Consider the following 18,247-nt stretch of genomic DNA (forward strand, 5'->3'; position numbering starts at 1 on the left):
ACCTGCACTCTGTCACACTTGTACTGAGTTATGTGCCCACAGTGCCATCCACCTTGCTGTGAGAAATGAGACACTTCACCTCCTCATGAGTGTTAGCACTCCCTCCTCTCCTCTCCTCTTCCCACCCGTCTTCCTCTTGAACTCGCTCTCCCCTGGTGGATGGGAGCCTGTGGTCGGGTCTCCATAAATCAAAATGTTACCACCGGCACTATAAGGCTACTTTTTAATTAAAACTGTGAATCAGTCGGCCCTGATTATGAATTGTACTCTGCTGCCACTGAATAAAATATACAGGGCTCATTTGCTCTCCCCCTCTGACTCCTCTCCGTCTCTTTGTCTCATTCGGTCTGCTTCTCGCTCTCACTTTGCCTCTTGTTGCATGCGACTCAATTTTCCACCAGAAATTGAGAGTGTCCACACAGCAAAAGCCACGGCCACGCGCAGCCACTGAAGACTGTGACAGCATTGTGAAATAGTTGAGGAGCTTACTGGTTGCATAAACATAAAAACTCAATATGGAGGCTCCGGCGCCGCTGGGGTCAACGCTATTATATCACAGAAACAGCCAGGAGGACTACTAGGCCAGTGGGCCTTGTTTATTGTATGATGCCACTCTTTTAGCTGTGCCGCATCAAGTGAGGTTAGTAGCTGTTGAGTTGGATGCTTCCATTAAAGAGAAGCGAGAGCATTCAGCCCAGGTCACGCAATTCAAATCAGCTCTGCAGGGAAAGTAGCTCCTGGTTTTTAGCTGGAAGATGTACAAAGAATAGCGGCAAAGACTGGGGACAATGGCCGTGCTTTACTGTCAGAAACAGAGCAAACCCAACTCTATGAATACATTTATATGCAGAAGAGTGAGTCTTAAAAGCTTCTCTTTGGAGTACCATCAGGTTGAAGCTGAACAGTATCTCTCATTCAAAGGGACTTTATTGCTAATTTATGACCTTTGCGTGTCTTGCAAGTACAACTGACATCGTCTTAGGGAGATATGGGCATGAGCCAGGCCTCGGCGGAGTGGAAATTAGCTCAGTGGAACGCGGCGCAGGGGGGTGCCGCTGCGGCGCTGCCACCTCTGCTACCCTTAACTTTATATCAGCAGGCGAGTGCAGGGAGGAAGGACTAACTGGAATTCCATCTTACAGCTTTGCACAAACAAACTCATGAATGATAATGGGTTGCTAATTGAAGGTACTGGAGCGATTGACTACGCCACTGCAAATGGAGTCCTCCTGGTAGCCATGGCGACAGGCGAAGAGAGGCTCAGGAGGTCTCCTGACCTGAGCTAGAGTCAGATCATCTCTTACACCCGCTCCCCGTAGTCTACCCACCATGTGGATATATTTGCATCAATGAATATTCATAAGTAAGCTGTTGGTGCATCAGAGAGCTTTTTGAAAAGTTGGTTCAAGTGTTGGGTTTGTATCATACGACGGCATTTCAGATGCAAATGTTCTGACGATTTTTTTTGTTTTTTACCCTCTGTGTAATTGCAAGCAGTTAAGGTGTTAAACAAACAGAACAATTACACTTTACTTGTTGTATCCCTATTAAAAAAGATAAAACACCTTCTAATTACAGTAATTAGGAAACAGATTGTTGCCGCCTGTTTTTTATGCCTGTATCAAAGATCTCTAATGATGTGCACTGGATTTCACCGCTGATGAGCAATTTAAGGAGAGCAGAAGGTTTGCACAGTAGGAACTGTGATGACTGTCTGACCTGCAGAGGTGTCCTTGAGCAAGATGCCGAATCTCTGCTAGCTGGAAGGCTTTTTTGTGAGTGAAGATGGGACGGGAGCGAGCGGAGAAGAATTTCTCTACTAGTAACAGGTTCTTTTAAAAGCTGATTTTACACACTGGATAGCTTTGCATCACCTGAAAGGAGTTTCACCAAGGCAGTTTCACACCGATCAGCTACATTAAAACTGATGAAGGAATAAGATCAATAATCTATTTGTCTTAAATGGCACTCCCCAATGGCAGCAACCTCCTAGCAGGATAGTACACCCTACCACACTGCTAAACCTTTCAGGAACATCTCCAGAGAGCTCAAGATGTTGAGCTACATGTATATGCATGTCTCGGTGAATCAGAGCTGCTTCGGCGGCACAGGGCAGATAAATGCAATATTAGGCAGGTGGTTGTAATGTTGTGGCTGATCGCTGCATCAGTAGACATCTTGTCATACTCTTCTTTGGATTAGAAAAGCTGTCTTAGCTTTGCAGAGAGCAGTTTCACTGTGGTGCCACCCACTATGCTTAGGTGTTCACCTGTGGCAGTGTGTTTGTTCCTGTCTGCTTCCATTCCTGCTGGATGTCTGCCGATGAGCTGGCCGGTCTGACCGACTCTACGTCTTTGTGCATCTCAGCGGCTGCTGCCTGTCGAACTGGCAAAGCTGCCTGTCTCTGCGTGTCTGTAATGTTTTTGCTGCTGTCTCTTGGGTGCATGTCTCTCCCGGGCTGAGCTTTGGGTGCGATTAAATCCAGGGGACATCCATTGGAGAGGCGCTCTTAGATGTCATTATCCCTGTGGGGAGTCTCATCATCATCCTGCAGCAGAGAGAGAGAGGCGCTCGGCACAAGCAGCCTGGGAAGGCTGCAAGAGAGACAGCCATGACAGCCTTAGGCCTGCAAGTAAATTGTGATGATCATGCGAAAAAACATCACCCCCACCTAAAAAAAAAATGCCGGAGATGAGATCTGTATGTATGTGCATTTGTGCATTTGGAGCTCTTGCTGGAAAAACAGCAGAAAGCTGTCAGTCTGGCGAGGGCAGACTGTAGGTGTTGGCAAAAAGGACCCAAACGCAACTCCATAAACTGAACGTGGCGTAGATTTAACAGAAAATAAGCCGTTTATTGAGGCCAACAAAAAAGGAGTACAAACAGCAGGACACAGGTGAACACTAAACCATAACCTAAACTGGGTGAACTAAAGCTAAACACGAAAAACCTTAAACATGGTGAACTGACATAGAATGCTGAAGTGAGGGTATGGATAAGCAGACGACCTGACAAATGACATGCAAAAACAGAAGACTTAAATACACACATGAGGTGATCAGGGGAAGTGGAGACACATGAGGAAACAGCTGACTAACATGAACCTAATGACAGGAGCAGTGAAGCTAAATACAAAGAACCAAGAACACATGACTCCTTCCAAAATAAAACAGGAAGCATAATGAAACGCAGACATGACAACCAGAACTTGACAACGTAAGACACAGACATGAAACACATGAAGAGCAGGGGAGACTTAACATGGGTTGGAAACATGAGGGGGAATTAATAAGAACTAAAATCACCTAGACATGGTAACAAATGAACTTAGAAAACCTGAAGGGCTTAACATAAACTATAAACATCAAAATGAACTCAAACTCAAAACACTGGGTCATAAGACCCAGGACCGTGACAAAAGCCCCGAGATAGAGAAAACCTAATCCTCGTGGAGCTTCTAATCATAGCAACTCCTGCGCAAGAACACCTGGAATTAATTGAAATGTGTAAAATTAGCAGCATGAATTGATAGCCGAAAATGAAAGTCATCAGTCAATATTCAGCCTGAGGGGAGAGCAGGGAAATATAGCTCTCCTAGAGTGTGTTAGCCTAGGTGGTATGAATTAGACAGGTCTATAAAGGATTATACGTGGATGATTTTTTTTACATAACCTCTTTGCTATTCTTTGTTTTTTTGTGAGGTCAGCTGACCAATTATCAGGTTTCCTTTTGTAAACAACTAAAATAAAAGTGTGCTAAAGTTCCTCAACGCAACATTTTACCTCTATGCACACTATTTATTGCACTCTACTTTTTGCAGTGTTAGTATTGTGTCTTGTATCGGCAGACTCGTTAGACATAGTACAGTAGTGGATTAGGCTATGTTCTTGCATAAGCATATTTCAGGGCTTGGCTTTTTGTCTATCCAACTGTTCCCATGAGATTTTTATTTCCAGTTGAGAAGGCAGATTCAGAGCGTGCAGACACATTATGTCCCATTAAAAAAAAAAAAGAAAAGAAAAGAAATGGTTCCAGCAAAACATCCACCTGAGGTTATTTATCCCCACAATATAGGGGAGCATGTAGATATCATTCTGTACAATATTGTTATTCCTCACTACACATAAGGACTCTCATAGAAGAAGAAAAAAAAAACTTGCACTCCTACTAATCCAAAAAGGCAGAATCCCAGTGCCAAAAATAACAGCTTGGAATGAGATGGACGGAGGAGGACAGATTATTGGTGGTTCTAATCTGTGAAAAGCTGACAATAAAACACATTTAAAGTGATTACAGTGCTGTTATTGGCACGGGGAGGTCAATGCATCGCGCTCTTCCTATCCTTAGCATTGCGTTTCCACAACAATGCAGTCTGCTGCGTAACTGCACCCATATGAATGCTGCTGTAAAGGTCTTTCACAATGACACATGGGCTGAAGCGCTAATGCTGATGTACGGCGTCAGAGGGGAGAGAAGGCGAATAGATGAAAGGAAGCAGAGGGGAAGTAAGAGACAAGTAAGGAAGGAAGAGGAAAAAGAACAAGTGGAGAAAAGGGATTTTGGAGATGAAGCCACAAATCACGGGGAAGATTAAGCGTCTCTTGTGCGCGGTAGAGGAGGTGTAAATAGAAACATGTCCCAGGGAGAGATCCCGGAGACCAAGCGCTTATCTCCCTGAGTGTTGTCAAAACACATTTGTCAGTCTGACGTATTTAAGTGTCTCAATGTCTATAAGAGACTTGATATGCAAAAATAAACAGCTGATAGTAGTTGGAAGATGTTTAGCTGCAAACATGAAACATGCCTACAATGACACACTCTGCACAAGCATGCATACACACACCACCCGAGACTATAGGCAAAACTGCTTTCACTCCAGTGTGACCCTTGGCTTGATGGGAGATGTGTGGATGAGCAAGCTGATCATGCATTATCCCTGCATCTGACTCCCTCAGCTGAAGTACCAGCACATCATCAAACAGCTGCTGGCGCTTGTACCCGTTCAACAGCTGCCACATTTCACAAAACGATGAGGAAATGCTTCACATTGTGACTGTCTCTGCCCAGTAAATTAGCCAAGGGAGTATGGGGCCCTGGTGTTGCAATACTCTTTCCCCCACTGGACTGCCTCCTGTGGGAGCTTCCTTGAATGGTTTGTGGACTCACTCTGCAACCCTGTGGCCTGCAAACTGCCAGAAGCAGCTGCTGAGAAAATAGAAAGCACATCTGCACTGTGGTTACTTCGTTATAGGCAATATTTGGTATCAGTTGCATCATTTCTATCCTGAAGTGGCAAAGTTTTGCTCCTGCACTTACAGTCATATGAAAAAATAAGCACATCCTGTGGAAACAGGGTTCTTAGTAATGGTGAAATATTCAATCAAAGTGCACATCTTAAAGCTGCACAAATTTGAAAACAAATGACAGGAATGTTCATCTCTCCGAATTAGCAGCCCAGCTGATCAATGCAAAGTGAAGTCTCCAAGAATCCCCCAAAAGATCTGTGGGTAACTCTTGCAGTTGTTCGTTTTCAAGTTACAGTCAGTCAGAGATTTCACTTGCATTAGGAGAACAAAACACACGTTAGCAAAATAAGGTAAATCTAAAGTTTAGTACAGACTATGCGTTTTAGAATAAAGCACTTTTGGGGTTTAAATCAGTGAAGAACAGTTCTGTTGAGATATTTAAAGGCAGCAATTTCAAGTGGTGGCGCTTGTGTTATCACAACTGTAATTGTATCATTAACTTTTCTATTCAGCCAAACAAGCTTCATAACTAAAAAAATAATAATTTTGGACTACACCTCATGTAAACTATATGCCTGTTTTGGCTATATCATAGTCCCTCTACTGTATATTAGTCCAGAACTAGAATTCTGACTATAGTGCACAATATTTAAGTATTTTCAAGGGTCAATAAAGCCACATTTAATTTGAGAGGGTACCGATCCTGACGGTACAACTTTAATGAGAACTTGGTTTGGATGCAATCCCAGTGGTGGTGGTCTCGTCGACAAAGGTTAGCCTTTGAGTTTGTCAACGATTTTGTTCATAATTGTTTTCCAGCACCCCACCAAGCTGTGCAGGTTGTTGGGTCTGATGGTGTCAGGATCTTGTCTCTGCTTTTTGCAGATGATATGGTTCTGTTGGCTTCAATGAGGAACAACCAGGCTGAAGTGGGGCAGTTTGTAGCTGCTGACATGAGAATTACCACCTAGGAGGTTCTGGCTATCCATGGTTCTCAATCAGTAAAGGGTATAATGCGCACCCCAAGTTAGGAATGAGCTGCTGTCCCAAGTATCTCAGTGTCTTGTTCACTATTGATGAAAGGACAAAGCGGGAGACTGACAGACCAGCCTGCTGTGGTGAAGAGAAAGCTGAATGCGAAAGTGAAGTTGTCAATTTACCGGATGATCTGCTTTCCCACCCTCACCTGTTTCCACGAGCTGTGGGTAATGAGCGAAAGAATGAGGTCGTAGCGAAAATGAGCTTCTTCTGAATGCTGTCTGGGCTCAGCCAAAGAGATGGAGTGAGGACCTCAGTTGTTTGAGAGGGGCTCAGAGTAGGGCCACTATTCTTTTTTACGCCAAACGGTAAATGTTTAGGATGCTTCCTGGACTTGTGTCTCCACAAACCGTCTTTGTCTTCAAACCCGGACAAGCAGCGGTGGATAGATGTATGGATAGTGTGCAACAGTCACCTGATTGACTGATTCAGCAGGACACCTTTATAAAGCTAGAATGAACAATGCATAAATGAAGAGCATGTGTCTAATATTATCAAGCCAGATAAATAAAGTAAAAAGTTCCTTGTATTTTGGATACAAAGCATAATCCAGTGGAGAACAGAAGCACAGAAGCTCGGAGTGGATTCTAAATTCATAATACTTAATCCACAGACAGGATAATTAACTAGGTGACACGCTTCTGTGCTTTGAAGTTTGGAATTATGATGGATAGTTGTATATATCCAGTGTTAACTTGGGCTTTTAAACAGTTCTTTGGTTCAGTATTTACACGGTTTTCTTCTGCTTTTTGTGACCAGTCACACATAACTTTGGGTGGCTGGAATTTATATCCTCAAACTATTATCAATTCATTAAGGACAGTTAATTCAAGCAGTCTTGTAACTGGAGGAAAAACTGCATGATTTGCTAAAGGGCTAACTTTGCATTGCATTCAGTGCAGTACCTATGATCACTTAACCGGAACAGCTATAGTTCCATTTTAACTCGTCATATTGGATCCATTCTTAAGCAATTTACTGCAAATTTTTAAACTCATAATGCATTTAATAATGCTTTATTAGGATCTTCCTATAGCTTATACTGTAGCCTGTTATTCAATAATATGTTTCTATCTATCTATCTATCTATCTATCTATCTATCTATCTATCTATCTATCTATCTATCTATCTGTACATATAGATATAGCTGAAGCACGATTGATATAGGATTTTAAAAACTGATGCAATACAGATATTTGGTAATTTAAAAAAAAAACATTTCTTTCAGACGCATGAAAAATAAACACATTTCTGTAACATTTGTTAAGTGTAGTTGTCCTTACTAAGTTAATATGACAATCAATCTTAAAAATAATATTGCTTTATTGTCACAACAAGTGGTGGATTGCTCGTTTAGGCTTTGCCTAACTCTGCTCTGATCAGCTGTATGTTTGTAGTGCTCTAAACACCTGTTGTCAGCAGGAAAGTTGCAGAGAGCCCCCTGGTGGACAAACTATGCAAGCGCAACACCGAAAAGCGGTTTGAAGGGTGTTTCTCTCTTCTCTTCTGTACTTAACAATGACTGATATGTTAAAACTCATCATATCACTCCTGCTCTAATTATAACAACTGTTCTAACTGAACATAAACACACTGCCAACATATCTGTATAAATAAATGAAGGAATAACAACAATTTATTATTAGTAGTTTGCACCAGAGGCTACCTGAACCTCATTACTCTGAAAATGGAGTATTAACCTTGAGCAGGACCTTCTCACCAGTTCTGCAGCAGCTGCAAAGAAAGTCAGACAGAGAGATTCACTTTTAATGTCAAACCACATCTTGTCCAGACAAAAATGGAGTAAAATAACACAGTGCGGCTCTCTAAGTGGGATTTCTGCAGAGGGGATGTCAGTTAGGTTGCCCAGTACTCTACCTGCCTACCTACCTTCACAGCAAAAGCATCGACAACAGCAGAAGCCGTACAGAACTAAACTTACATACACATACACTCCAATTATAAATACAGTATAAAATGCATGCAGAGGCGTAATCATAGACTACTTTCCTCAACAACACCTAATCTCAAACCTGTAAAAATAGAAATAAACTTATAAACTATTTTTAAATAAAGACTTGAAGGTAACAAGGATTTCAGCTTAAGGCCTGAGTAGTCTGCTCCGTTCCTCCCACCCACCACAGTGTCACCAGTTGTGTGTGTGTGATCAACCGCCCCCGTGTCTCGCTGCTGTGTGGTCAAAGAGGTTGTCCAGGTAACGTTTTCTTTCATCACCTGTCAGCAAGGTGCTGCCTGAGGGTTTAGCCTTGGATCACAAAGAACGCGCAATGTGATGCCAAACAACTCAACAGCCTTCGATTACAGCTGTTAAAAATAGTCTTTTCCCCTTGCAGAACATTTGCTTGCTGTAATGAAATCACAAGCTCGGACTGACAAACGAATTACACTCGTTAGTAGCCTCCAGTGTGCAAAAGCGGGCTATTTCTCAAACTCCCGGTGCTTATCCTCAGCGCTGCAGCTCCTGACGTACGAGCCTCTCCTCATGACATTCTTATTTCAATTAAAAGGAGAAATGAGGCCGTCGCAGCGCGCCTGACTTGGCGGTTAAGATAATGTACATGCGCCATAGACATTTGAATGCCATCGTCTGCATGTCTTTCCAAATATCAAAACTGGGCAATAATTGTGAAAAATGACCGAGCGCCTTTGTCCTCCAGTTTTCATGCAAATAACGCCATCGACAAACCTGACACTTACCACATAATGAGAAGAGCGTGATGAGAGAGTGCGAGCACAAGAGAGAGATAAGTGGGAGAACTGAGAGGAAGCATTGTTCAGAGACAAAACTATAAAGCGAGAGAACGAAAGGGTTACACCGAGTTAAAATGGAAGAAAGATAAGGAGGGAATTGGGGAGGAAGGGCACGATGGGTGCTTCAGTGTCCCCTTTTTCTGGAAATAGAGACCATTATGTCAGTAGATTGGTCCTGAATCCTAGTGAACATGTGACTGCAAAGCCTGGCCGGTCTGCTTTGCTGAGGGGGCTGGTGAGTGGCTGCATCAGAACATCATGTTCAGACACAGGCCCAAACACACACACACACACACACACACACACACACACACACACACACACACACACACACACACACACACACACAGCACCTTCCACCTCCACAGTGGGCTGCACAGACAGTCTGCATGAATATTTATCAGAGCAGGTTTATAATGAGTTCACACATTAGACAAGCATTTCTATCACATGCTCACGTATTGTAGGTTTGGCAGCGATGCTGGCGTCCAGCTGATTTCTCCTCTCATCAGTATGCTGCGCGGTGACCCGCTATGTGGCCCGGTCACATCCCCCGGGGCGGCAGGGGCTCGCCTCCTCAAAACGCTGCCAACAATCGGAAGATGTTCCTAATATTGTCCGGTGCCGGCGGATCAAGTTCAAATCAAAAGGTGTCTCTTCAGTAAAGCTTAGCGGCGAGGAGACATTCTTCCTGCTGGCTTTCATTTGGACAAAAGACATAAATGTCAGTTCTAAAAACGCATTAGGGAGAGAGCAGGCCACTGCGAGTGCTGTTCGCAACCTTTCAAACTAAATTCATCAGCTATACACACAATTATACTACCCGCAAGCACACAAACCGTTTCTTGGCAGCAGTGTTTCTCGTCCTGTGTGGATTTATTGCTGCAAAAGGAGAATATCTTGTGATTGGAACAGATTGCTGTTCAGTCAGATATATTAAATAGAAACTGTCTTTTCTGATTGACATGAAAGACAATTTTCCTGATTGCATATTTTGTGTGTGTTTGGGGTTTTTTTTTCATAGTGGACAGCTTCATGACCTTCCCTGTAACATTTACCCTGTGGACTCTTTGTTAGTTAGAAGCATGTGATTTATAGGTAGCAAAGCCCCCAAAATAACAGCAAAAAGATGAACAGGGAAGCCAATTACGGCACTACAATATCTGCGTCCCTTCCTCTTTCAAATTCCTGCAGCAGTACGAGCCGTATGTCTTTGGCGCAGCGTTTTGAGTTATGGGCTTTATTTTCTGCTTGATTTTTATTTCCTGGGTGATTTGATCTAGTTTTACATTCTCAGGTTTTCTTAGTTTTGCAGTCTTGTTGTTCCTGTATTCAGTTTATCCTTCCTCCCCTGTGCTCCCCGTGTCTTCTTGTTAAGTCACTGTCTCTTTTTTAGGTGTTTTCATACTTTATGTTGATAGTCATTTTGTCCCTTGTGCCTTGTTTTTAGTTTTACTCCCCCCCCCCCCCGACTCATTTTGTGATTCAGTTTAGCTGTCTTGTTTTCCCCAGCTATGTCCAGCTCCCCTCGTTGCCCTTTTTTGTATATATAGTGGTCTTCTCCTTAGTCTTTCTCAGTGTCTGTTTTCATGTCCTGTGTGGTTTCTTGATCAGTGTTCCTGTGCTTATACTTTGTGGTTCCTTTTTGAACTTTATGTTACAGACTGTGCTTCTCCTCTGGGGCTTTGTGTTTTTGCCTTGTGTACTTTCTGTTATGTCCTGCCTGCTTTCTGTGTCTGCGTTTTGGGTCCTCATCATCACACTCTGTGCAGTCTGCATAACCTGCAGACTGCACAGAGTGTTGGCCTACTCTTCCTGGTTTATTGGCCATTTGGGCACACTTAGTAACAGCAGGCTTTTTTGGTTGGGATGCATAACTACTGGAAACAGTGTCCTCCTGCCTAATTGAGTGAGGCCCCAGTCACACATTCCTAGAGACCGGTCAGTGGGGCCCTGGCAACACCAAATCACTTGGGGAAAAATGTGTATTCCCTAACTGGTTGATTTTATTTGATTGTTTTTTTATTTTTTATTTTTAACAGGGACAGTGCACATTAACCCATCATCATCCAAGGATCAAACAGGCTGCCTGGACCTATATTATAATTTCAGGAGCCTTTTGAATTTTCTCTCTATCCCAAAATGTTTGAGGAATGATGGTAATGTGAAGCACACATGGTGAAATCTATTTTTCTGTTTGTGTTCAGGCTAATTCTTTCAGACAGTGGGAGTGTCTTATGCTGCTGTGATACATCCCTGTAAAGCTTGTCTTCCCTTCTTTCCGAAACCATTTGGATTTTGTCTCTAGCACAAACTGTAACAGAGTTACAGTCATCTAAAGAGTGCTTGTAAAATGGGCCTCCTGACATACCAGTGGTAAAAAAGAGTTAATAAATATTGCTGTGCATGTGCCTGAGTTAGCAACAGGCTAACATTCATCCATAGTTCCAAACCAGATCTGAAAAACAGCAGCCTCTTTGTGAGGGCAGCCAGCAAACTCCAGGAACCGATCAGTGATTGAACATTTACCGTAAGAACTGTTATAACTGTTCTCTAGGCCCCTAATGTCTTGTGGCATTACAGCAATGGAGATTGAGGCAATAGTGACTATAAGAAATGTCCTGTCCTTGATCCTGTGCATTTTACCGTAAACATAGATTCATACTCTATAAGAATATGTTGTGCAAATTACACCAGCATTGCAACTCCAGTCATTAGGATAGTGGATGGTTTGCTTTTATATAGTCCCTAAGAGGCAAATTTGCTGGACCTTATTTTAAGCTTTGGCTATTTTAAAATTTCCATAACAGTTTAATTTAGTATCATAAAAGAGGCTGATATATTTCCTGTTAATTAACCCATTAATCGGTTAATGGGCTCCAGCATACTCAGAAGATATTTGGCTCCTCAGCATCTTGACCTGCACACACACAAAATAAAGTATATGTGTGTTTATGCTGCTGTATGATGAACGGCATAAGTGCCCGCCATAAATGTATATATAAGATGATGAACATGGTGTAAAGCCCAAACAGGAGCTCCTTAAGTCTGCATTCTTTGTAATGATCAGCCGGTAATGATTGCAAAAAGACCAATTACATAAAAGTCTGTGAGAAAATGATCCTTTAGCTTCCTTGATCTACAACCTCATCTCACTATTTGAAATGGGTTTATGGTCTCTAATGCTAGTTTCACATCTTATTGAATAAAACATGATGTCCATTTTGTAAATTAAGTTCTCATTAGAGCCAAAGAAGGAGGGCACACTTAAACACTTAAAGTTACTCCTGTATAAACGTGTGGTGTCCCTGAAGTTTTGGTCCAACACTCACATATAGGAGATAGGACAGATAGGTATTCATTTGCAAAGAAAGATGAGTGTTTATAGGTGGTTCCCCTCTAAAACTGTTCTTCCCTTTGTGTGTGTGTGTGTGGTTGGGGTCGGAGTGGGGTGGAACCTATATGGCCTTGAGCTGGTGGAGGCTATCCACGATCCATCCGTGTGTAACTGATATGGCAGTGATGTGCACTCGTTTGGCTAATGGAGCAAATGATGGGTGAGATGTGAGGGCCGGGCGACGGCGAATTGGGGTCATTTGGTGGCGGAGCCTCGTCCGTGTAATCTACAGTTTCATTTTGTGTTTCTTTGTGAGCTTGGGCTCGCTGTGGCACTTTTTAATGGCCTCATCTTTCTGAGTGATCGTTGGAGTTACACGGCGCGTTGGCTAATATAATCTGCACCCCAGGGGTGTGTGTGTGTGTGTGTGTGTGTGGCTGCAGGGTAATATATATGTGATGCGGAGAGAAAGGGAGAGGAACATTATAAAAAAAGTAATTGTATGTGTGTGTGTGTGTGTGTGTTTGTTCACATGCCGGCTGTATCAAAGGTCTCCATGTTAATGGTAATAAGTTGGTGTGTGAACTACACCCACTTTAAGGACGCGCAGCAGTGCTCTGGACTTCTGCTGCACTTATATGATCAATGCTTATTACAAAATGTGTGAGTGTGCGTGTGTGTATCTCTGTGTCCATCAACTGTGTCTGTGCGCATGAAGGCTTATTTTAATTGTTGCCATGGAAACAGAGTGCTGCCAGAGAAGTCCAGATTCAAAGAGGGCATCTCTCTCTCTCTTGCTCCCTCTCTGCTTGTCTTTTTCCTCTTGTTTCTCCTCTTCTCCTCCATCCCGCTCTCTAATCTCTCCCCCTCTCTCCTGCTCCTCTTTTTTTTCTCCTTTTTTAAAAAAATCTTTTATGCCTCTCACTGAGGTCCTCCTCAGTTTGCCTCTCTTTTCGTTTCCTTTGCCCGCCCTCCTCCTCTCCTTTTTTCTTTCCTCATGCCTCTTATCAGCCCTCCCTCGATCCATCCCTCCCGCTTCTCGGGTCCTTCCTGGAGAGTGGTGTGCAGTTGACTATTAACACAGGGACCTGTAATTAGCGCTGACGAACCTCCAGCAATTAGTCTCGGCTAAAGAAGTTGTTCTGTCATCTCTGCGCCCGTCCCTTTATCCCTCTTTCAATCTCGTCCTTCCTCTCTGTCATTTCCTGTCTTACTAGCTGTCAGCGTCGCTTTGTTTTAGCGTTTTTTGTTCTTCTTTGTACCTTCCATCTGCCTCGTTAGCAGCAGTCATGTACAAGAGACGCGCACAATACACCGCTCAGAAGCAAGTTTATGAGAAGCTACACCCCCATCGCCCTGGGTATGTCTGCCCACGAAACCAAAGTGAACATCTATTCCCTCCGACTGTTACACCTACACCAGCTATATGCTGATAAGCTCAAGAGGACGCATGCCCTCCCACTCACTCAGATGTAAACACGTAGAGAACACAGACATCTTCTTTTTCATGTCCGGCGTCATCGCTCCAGCTGTCTTTTTCACCTCTCCTCGAATCATTTCTGGATCTCGCTGATTTCTCTCTTTTCCTTTCCTTCGGTCGCTCACCTGGCCCCTCTGCATCTTCGTTAATGAAAAGCTCTATAAATAATGCGCAGGGAAGAGGGAATCAGACAGCAGGCAAGAGAGAGAGAGATACGGTCAAGTAGAACGTGGGAGGGAGGTGAAAGGATGGAGGGACGGACAGCAGACGAGTGAAAGTGCTTAAACTAGGCCAATAGGGGTTGAGTGAGGTGGGCGGGTATCATATCAAAGCCTCGCGAGCTGCTCCGAGCACCTTTGCCGTCAATCCCTTAATCAATTCCGGCGTTAGTCGGTTTGTCCTCATCTCAGGTCGGTGTGTCAGTCATCTCGCTCCAGACAGTTAGTCAGTCAGCTGAAGTTGGCGAGGAGCCGTCTCTCCCTCCATCTGCCCTTTATGGTTTTTGAGTTCGCTCGCTCTGTTCGTCCCTCCTTCCTCTGCTGCACTCTCAGCCGTCTCATCTGGAGGGAGAGTTTATATCATCCTTATACTATAGTGCTGCTTCAGGAGTCCACATGAATAATTGATGCTTGTAAGATTATACTTGAAAACTCTGAACTGTGCTCCATTATGTCGCGTGTGTCTCTGTTAGTGTTGATACTGGAATATTAATCAATATCATCTATTTTTTTTAGCTAGATATTCATTAAAAGACAAATATAACAAAGCTATATCATGACGACAGCAACCAGCGCTGTGGGTGTGTGAGAGGAGGCGCAGCTAAAGCAATGCTTTATGTTTAAGATGAAATATAAAATGACCAACAGTTTGGATCTTCGCTGATATTACGCAGCGTTGTAAAACAAAATTATTACATCCAAGAATATATTTACTGATTTTATTAGTAAAACAATACATGAAAAACACCTCGAATCAAAAACTGTATTTGGCTTATTCGCCTTTTTTCATTTGCACTCCTTTCGCTCCAACTCAGGTTTTTGCTTTGCTCCCATTTACTGCTGCAGCGGTTCCTCTTTTCTCTGCAATCAGCGTTTGTTTACTTCCGCATACACAAAATAGATCCGACTACTCACAGGTGAAGTGAAGGAAGCAATGATTTAGTTCCTTGTCTTGAGCCATCCCTTATTTCTTTGCATGTTGGTTCCAAGTAGCCAGGCTTTGTTATAATTTCTAAAGTGGTCATGCACAGTAGTTCTCCAGACTTTCTGAAAGTGTTTCTTTCAGTCCTTGTACTTAACCATTTTCAGAAGCATTTTGAAAACTGACCTATGAGTCATGAGAACAATCATGAGAAAGCATCTTATTGACAGCAGCTTCGTTTTCAGCATGGCAATGACCACAAACACGCTGCCAATGTACTAAAATCATACCCGGATAGAAAAGCACACAGGGGAACACTATCAGTGTTACTGAAGCAGTGTTAGCATCCCTACTAGTCGGTGAAGTGATGATGGGTGGAGTAAACACTGCATGAACTGAAGGCAGAAATGTAGCTTTTCGAATCGCTGTCAGTCCAATTTCTGATCCAAATATCAGATCTGTGTATCCATACCAGAAATTTGACCTCATCTCTTATCTCTATTTTCCTTTTAAAGTTTGCTTTGTCTTGATATTTCTCTTCCTTCTTTGTCCCATTTCTTTGAACTGACATTAAATTATGCTTTGATTCATATGATGCATCCAGCCCTGATTGGCAGTTCATTTGTTAACCTCTGTTTCTCTTCATCTCCCGCTTCTTTTTTTCTCTTTCCTTCTTCTCTGTCATCTTGTTTTGTCAAATCTCTGCCTACCTCCTTTTCTTCTCTTTCCTATCTCCATCTTCTTCTCCTCCTTGTCTCGGCAGGTATTGCTCTCCCACTCCTACACCATGCCTGTCTGCGGATGCCGCGGCTGCTCCCCACCTTGCGGCCATGCCAGGGCTTGCTCTGGCACCCCCTCGGTTGCTCAGGAGCAAGAACGGGTCCGAACCCTACATCCACCCCCGCCGCCGTTCCGCCACCACCGCACCGGTTCGTCTCTCTGCCTGTCCCTCCTTCTCCTGCTCCTCTGCCTTCTCCACCTGCCCCCGGCCTGCCACTCACGGAGAGACAAGCCCGGCGGAGGAGGCGGTGGCAGCCACTATATTCCCATCCCTCAGCCTCCTCCCCACCACATGGCCCTGCCCAACATCTTGCACGTCTTCAGCATCGCTGTCGTTCTGGTGGGCAACTCCAGTGAAGTGGCGCTGGCCGGGGCCCGAGAGAAGGAAGACTTCATTCACATGGCGCCGAATGTTGAAGTTCTGACCATGAATGAGACTGACCCTAAGAGCATTATCAAGAGCATCTGCGACCTCATGACGGAGCACTGGCTACAGGGCGTGGTGTTTGGGGATGACACTGACCAGGAGGCCATCGCCCAGATCCTGGACTTCATTTCAGCCCAGACGCATATCCCCATTCTCGGAGTACGCGGAGGCTCCTCCATGATCATGGCTGCCAAGGTAGGTCACTTCCACACAAGAGGACAGCTTTTGTAAAAAGGAATTAGCACCATTTATGTGTAGGCTGTGTCTTAATATTAAAATACAAAATATCCAATTATGCCAAACCACATGTACACCTCCAATTCTTGTCTTGTTATTGGTTGACTGGCACAGACAACTTATCAAACTGGCACGCTGGAGGAGAAGGTAACGCTGTTTTTGCTTCTCACAAGGCCAGTCCTCACTCTAACCTTAAATCTCAGCTGCGTTTCATTTCCGATTGGCTGCTGTCAATCACGCTGTTCCCACTGCTTTCCCCCCGTGAAATCTTGTCACGGATTGATTACGTTTTCCAATCAACAAAATATGGATTTAAAGTCTCCAGACGTAGCCTAGGTGATGGAAAGCAACCCTGGCCTTAAACGTCTGCTATCAAATAGGTGAGTTTGTATTTGGCAGTAAGAGTAAAAAAACTGTGGTTCTGCACTATTCATGTGTGCAAGTATGACTTAAAAATGACACAAAGCACTTTCGTGTAATTTTATGTTATAATGAAGCCTCAATAAAACAGAGAAAGCATAGCTTGACTGTAACAGAGGGCTTCTTGACTCTTCCTCCACCACCTTCCTGTTCCTGTTTGCAGACATGCAGACAGACAGACAGACAGACAGCAATGCTAAGCTGGGGTGTCTCACTTGAAAGACAAAGTGCCAACAGAGCTGATGCCAGTGACAGGATCAGCTGGAGATTGCACCAGAATAGAGAGCTAGATCTCTGCCTATTTACTACGCCCTGCCTAATGGGATAAAACAATCTGCTGCTGCTTTATCTGTGTCCGCCTGGGATCTGGATTTGGACTCCGCTTCTCAAAATCAGCTCATTCATTTGGTGCTGGCTGGGAAAAACACACACACACAGTTAAGGAAAAAAGTATAGATCTATGACGGAGAGTGAAACCTGGTGTCTCAGTCTTATCTCTGCCATCCACGTCTTCATGTAGTCATCCTCTAGTTTGTCCGCGTACCCTCTTGGTGGCAACAGGTCGTTGCGCCAGCAGAGATGTGAGCTGCAGTGACACGCCGAGGCCAGCGGCCACCACTGAAACTCTTCTCTCTGTTCCTTCTCATTAGAGCTCTAAGGAGCGAAGTGGCAGAGAACCGTCTGCTCCCATTTAAAACTGCTCCACTCCAATTGCAGACACTGCTGCTTGGCGGACACATCTATGCTCACAGTTCAGTCCTCGTACAGACACGCACCCCCACACCCAGACCTGCTAATCACATTTTTTTTTAAAGAAAACAAAACTGTATAAATCATTTCAAGAACTCCAATCGTCATCCAACTGTGTTAAATATTAAAATTTCTATTTGTGCTTCACCGAATGCAAAAACACAGGCTGAAGAAAATCCACGAGAAAGAAGGAATGGGCCCGTGTGAAGATGTTTGTGTGTGTGTGCAGCAGCGGTGTTGTTAATTAAGTGCACGTGGCCCTAAGTGCACCACGCGGTGGAAAAAGAGCAGCGTTTTGTGGAGAAGGATTAAATGGATTTCCCCCAACTGCAAGCCAGAGACTGCCTCCCCTGAGAGCTTCCTCCTGGCTGCGCTGAGGTCTGGGGGAGTCAGGAGGGACGAGGTCGCACCAAGGCTCAGTGTCCCCGAACGGATTTGTGTCTGCCTAATGGGCTGAGACAACGGAGTGCCGAAAGTATAGCAGGGAAGGATCAGAAGGCAGGAGAGGGAGGGAACGCAAAATACATGAGTGAAAATAGAGAAATTGAGATAGCGGGGGGAGGAAATGAGACTGAGGGGACTAAATTCTACTTTGAGGGAAAGTGGGTAGGAAGGGAGA

At 44.0% G+C, this 18,247-nt stretch overlaps 1 protein-coding gene across 6 annotated transcripts in view; it reads left to right on the forward strand.

Moving 5' to 3' along the window:
- The window catches only part of grin2ba (glutamate receptor, ionotropic, N-methyl D-aspartate 2B-a), a 141,188-nt gene that overhangs the window by 22,198 nt on the left and 100,743 nt on the right, over positions 1 to 18,247 (forward strand). For all 6 annotated transcript variants that reach the window (XM_082529708.1, XM_082529707.1, XM_082529709.1 and 3 more), the window contains one exon: positions 15,778 to 16,416. In XM_082529708.1, coding sequence (XP_082385834.1) covers positions 15,778 to 16,416 — 639 coding nt within the window. The remainder of the gene's footprint in view (positions 1 to 15,777; positions 16,417 to 18,247) is intronic.

This window comes from Aulonocara stuartgranti (genome assembly GCF_965226115.1).
Source record: "Aulonocara stuartgranti genome assembly, chromosome: 4".
Classification (NCBI taxonomy): domain Eukaryota; kingdom Metazoa; phylum Chordata; class Actinopteri; order Cichliformes; family Cichlidae; genus Aulonocara; species Aulonocara stuartgranti.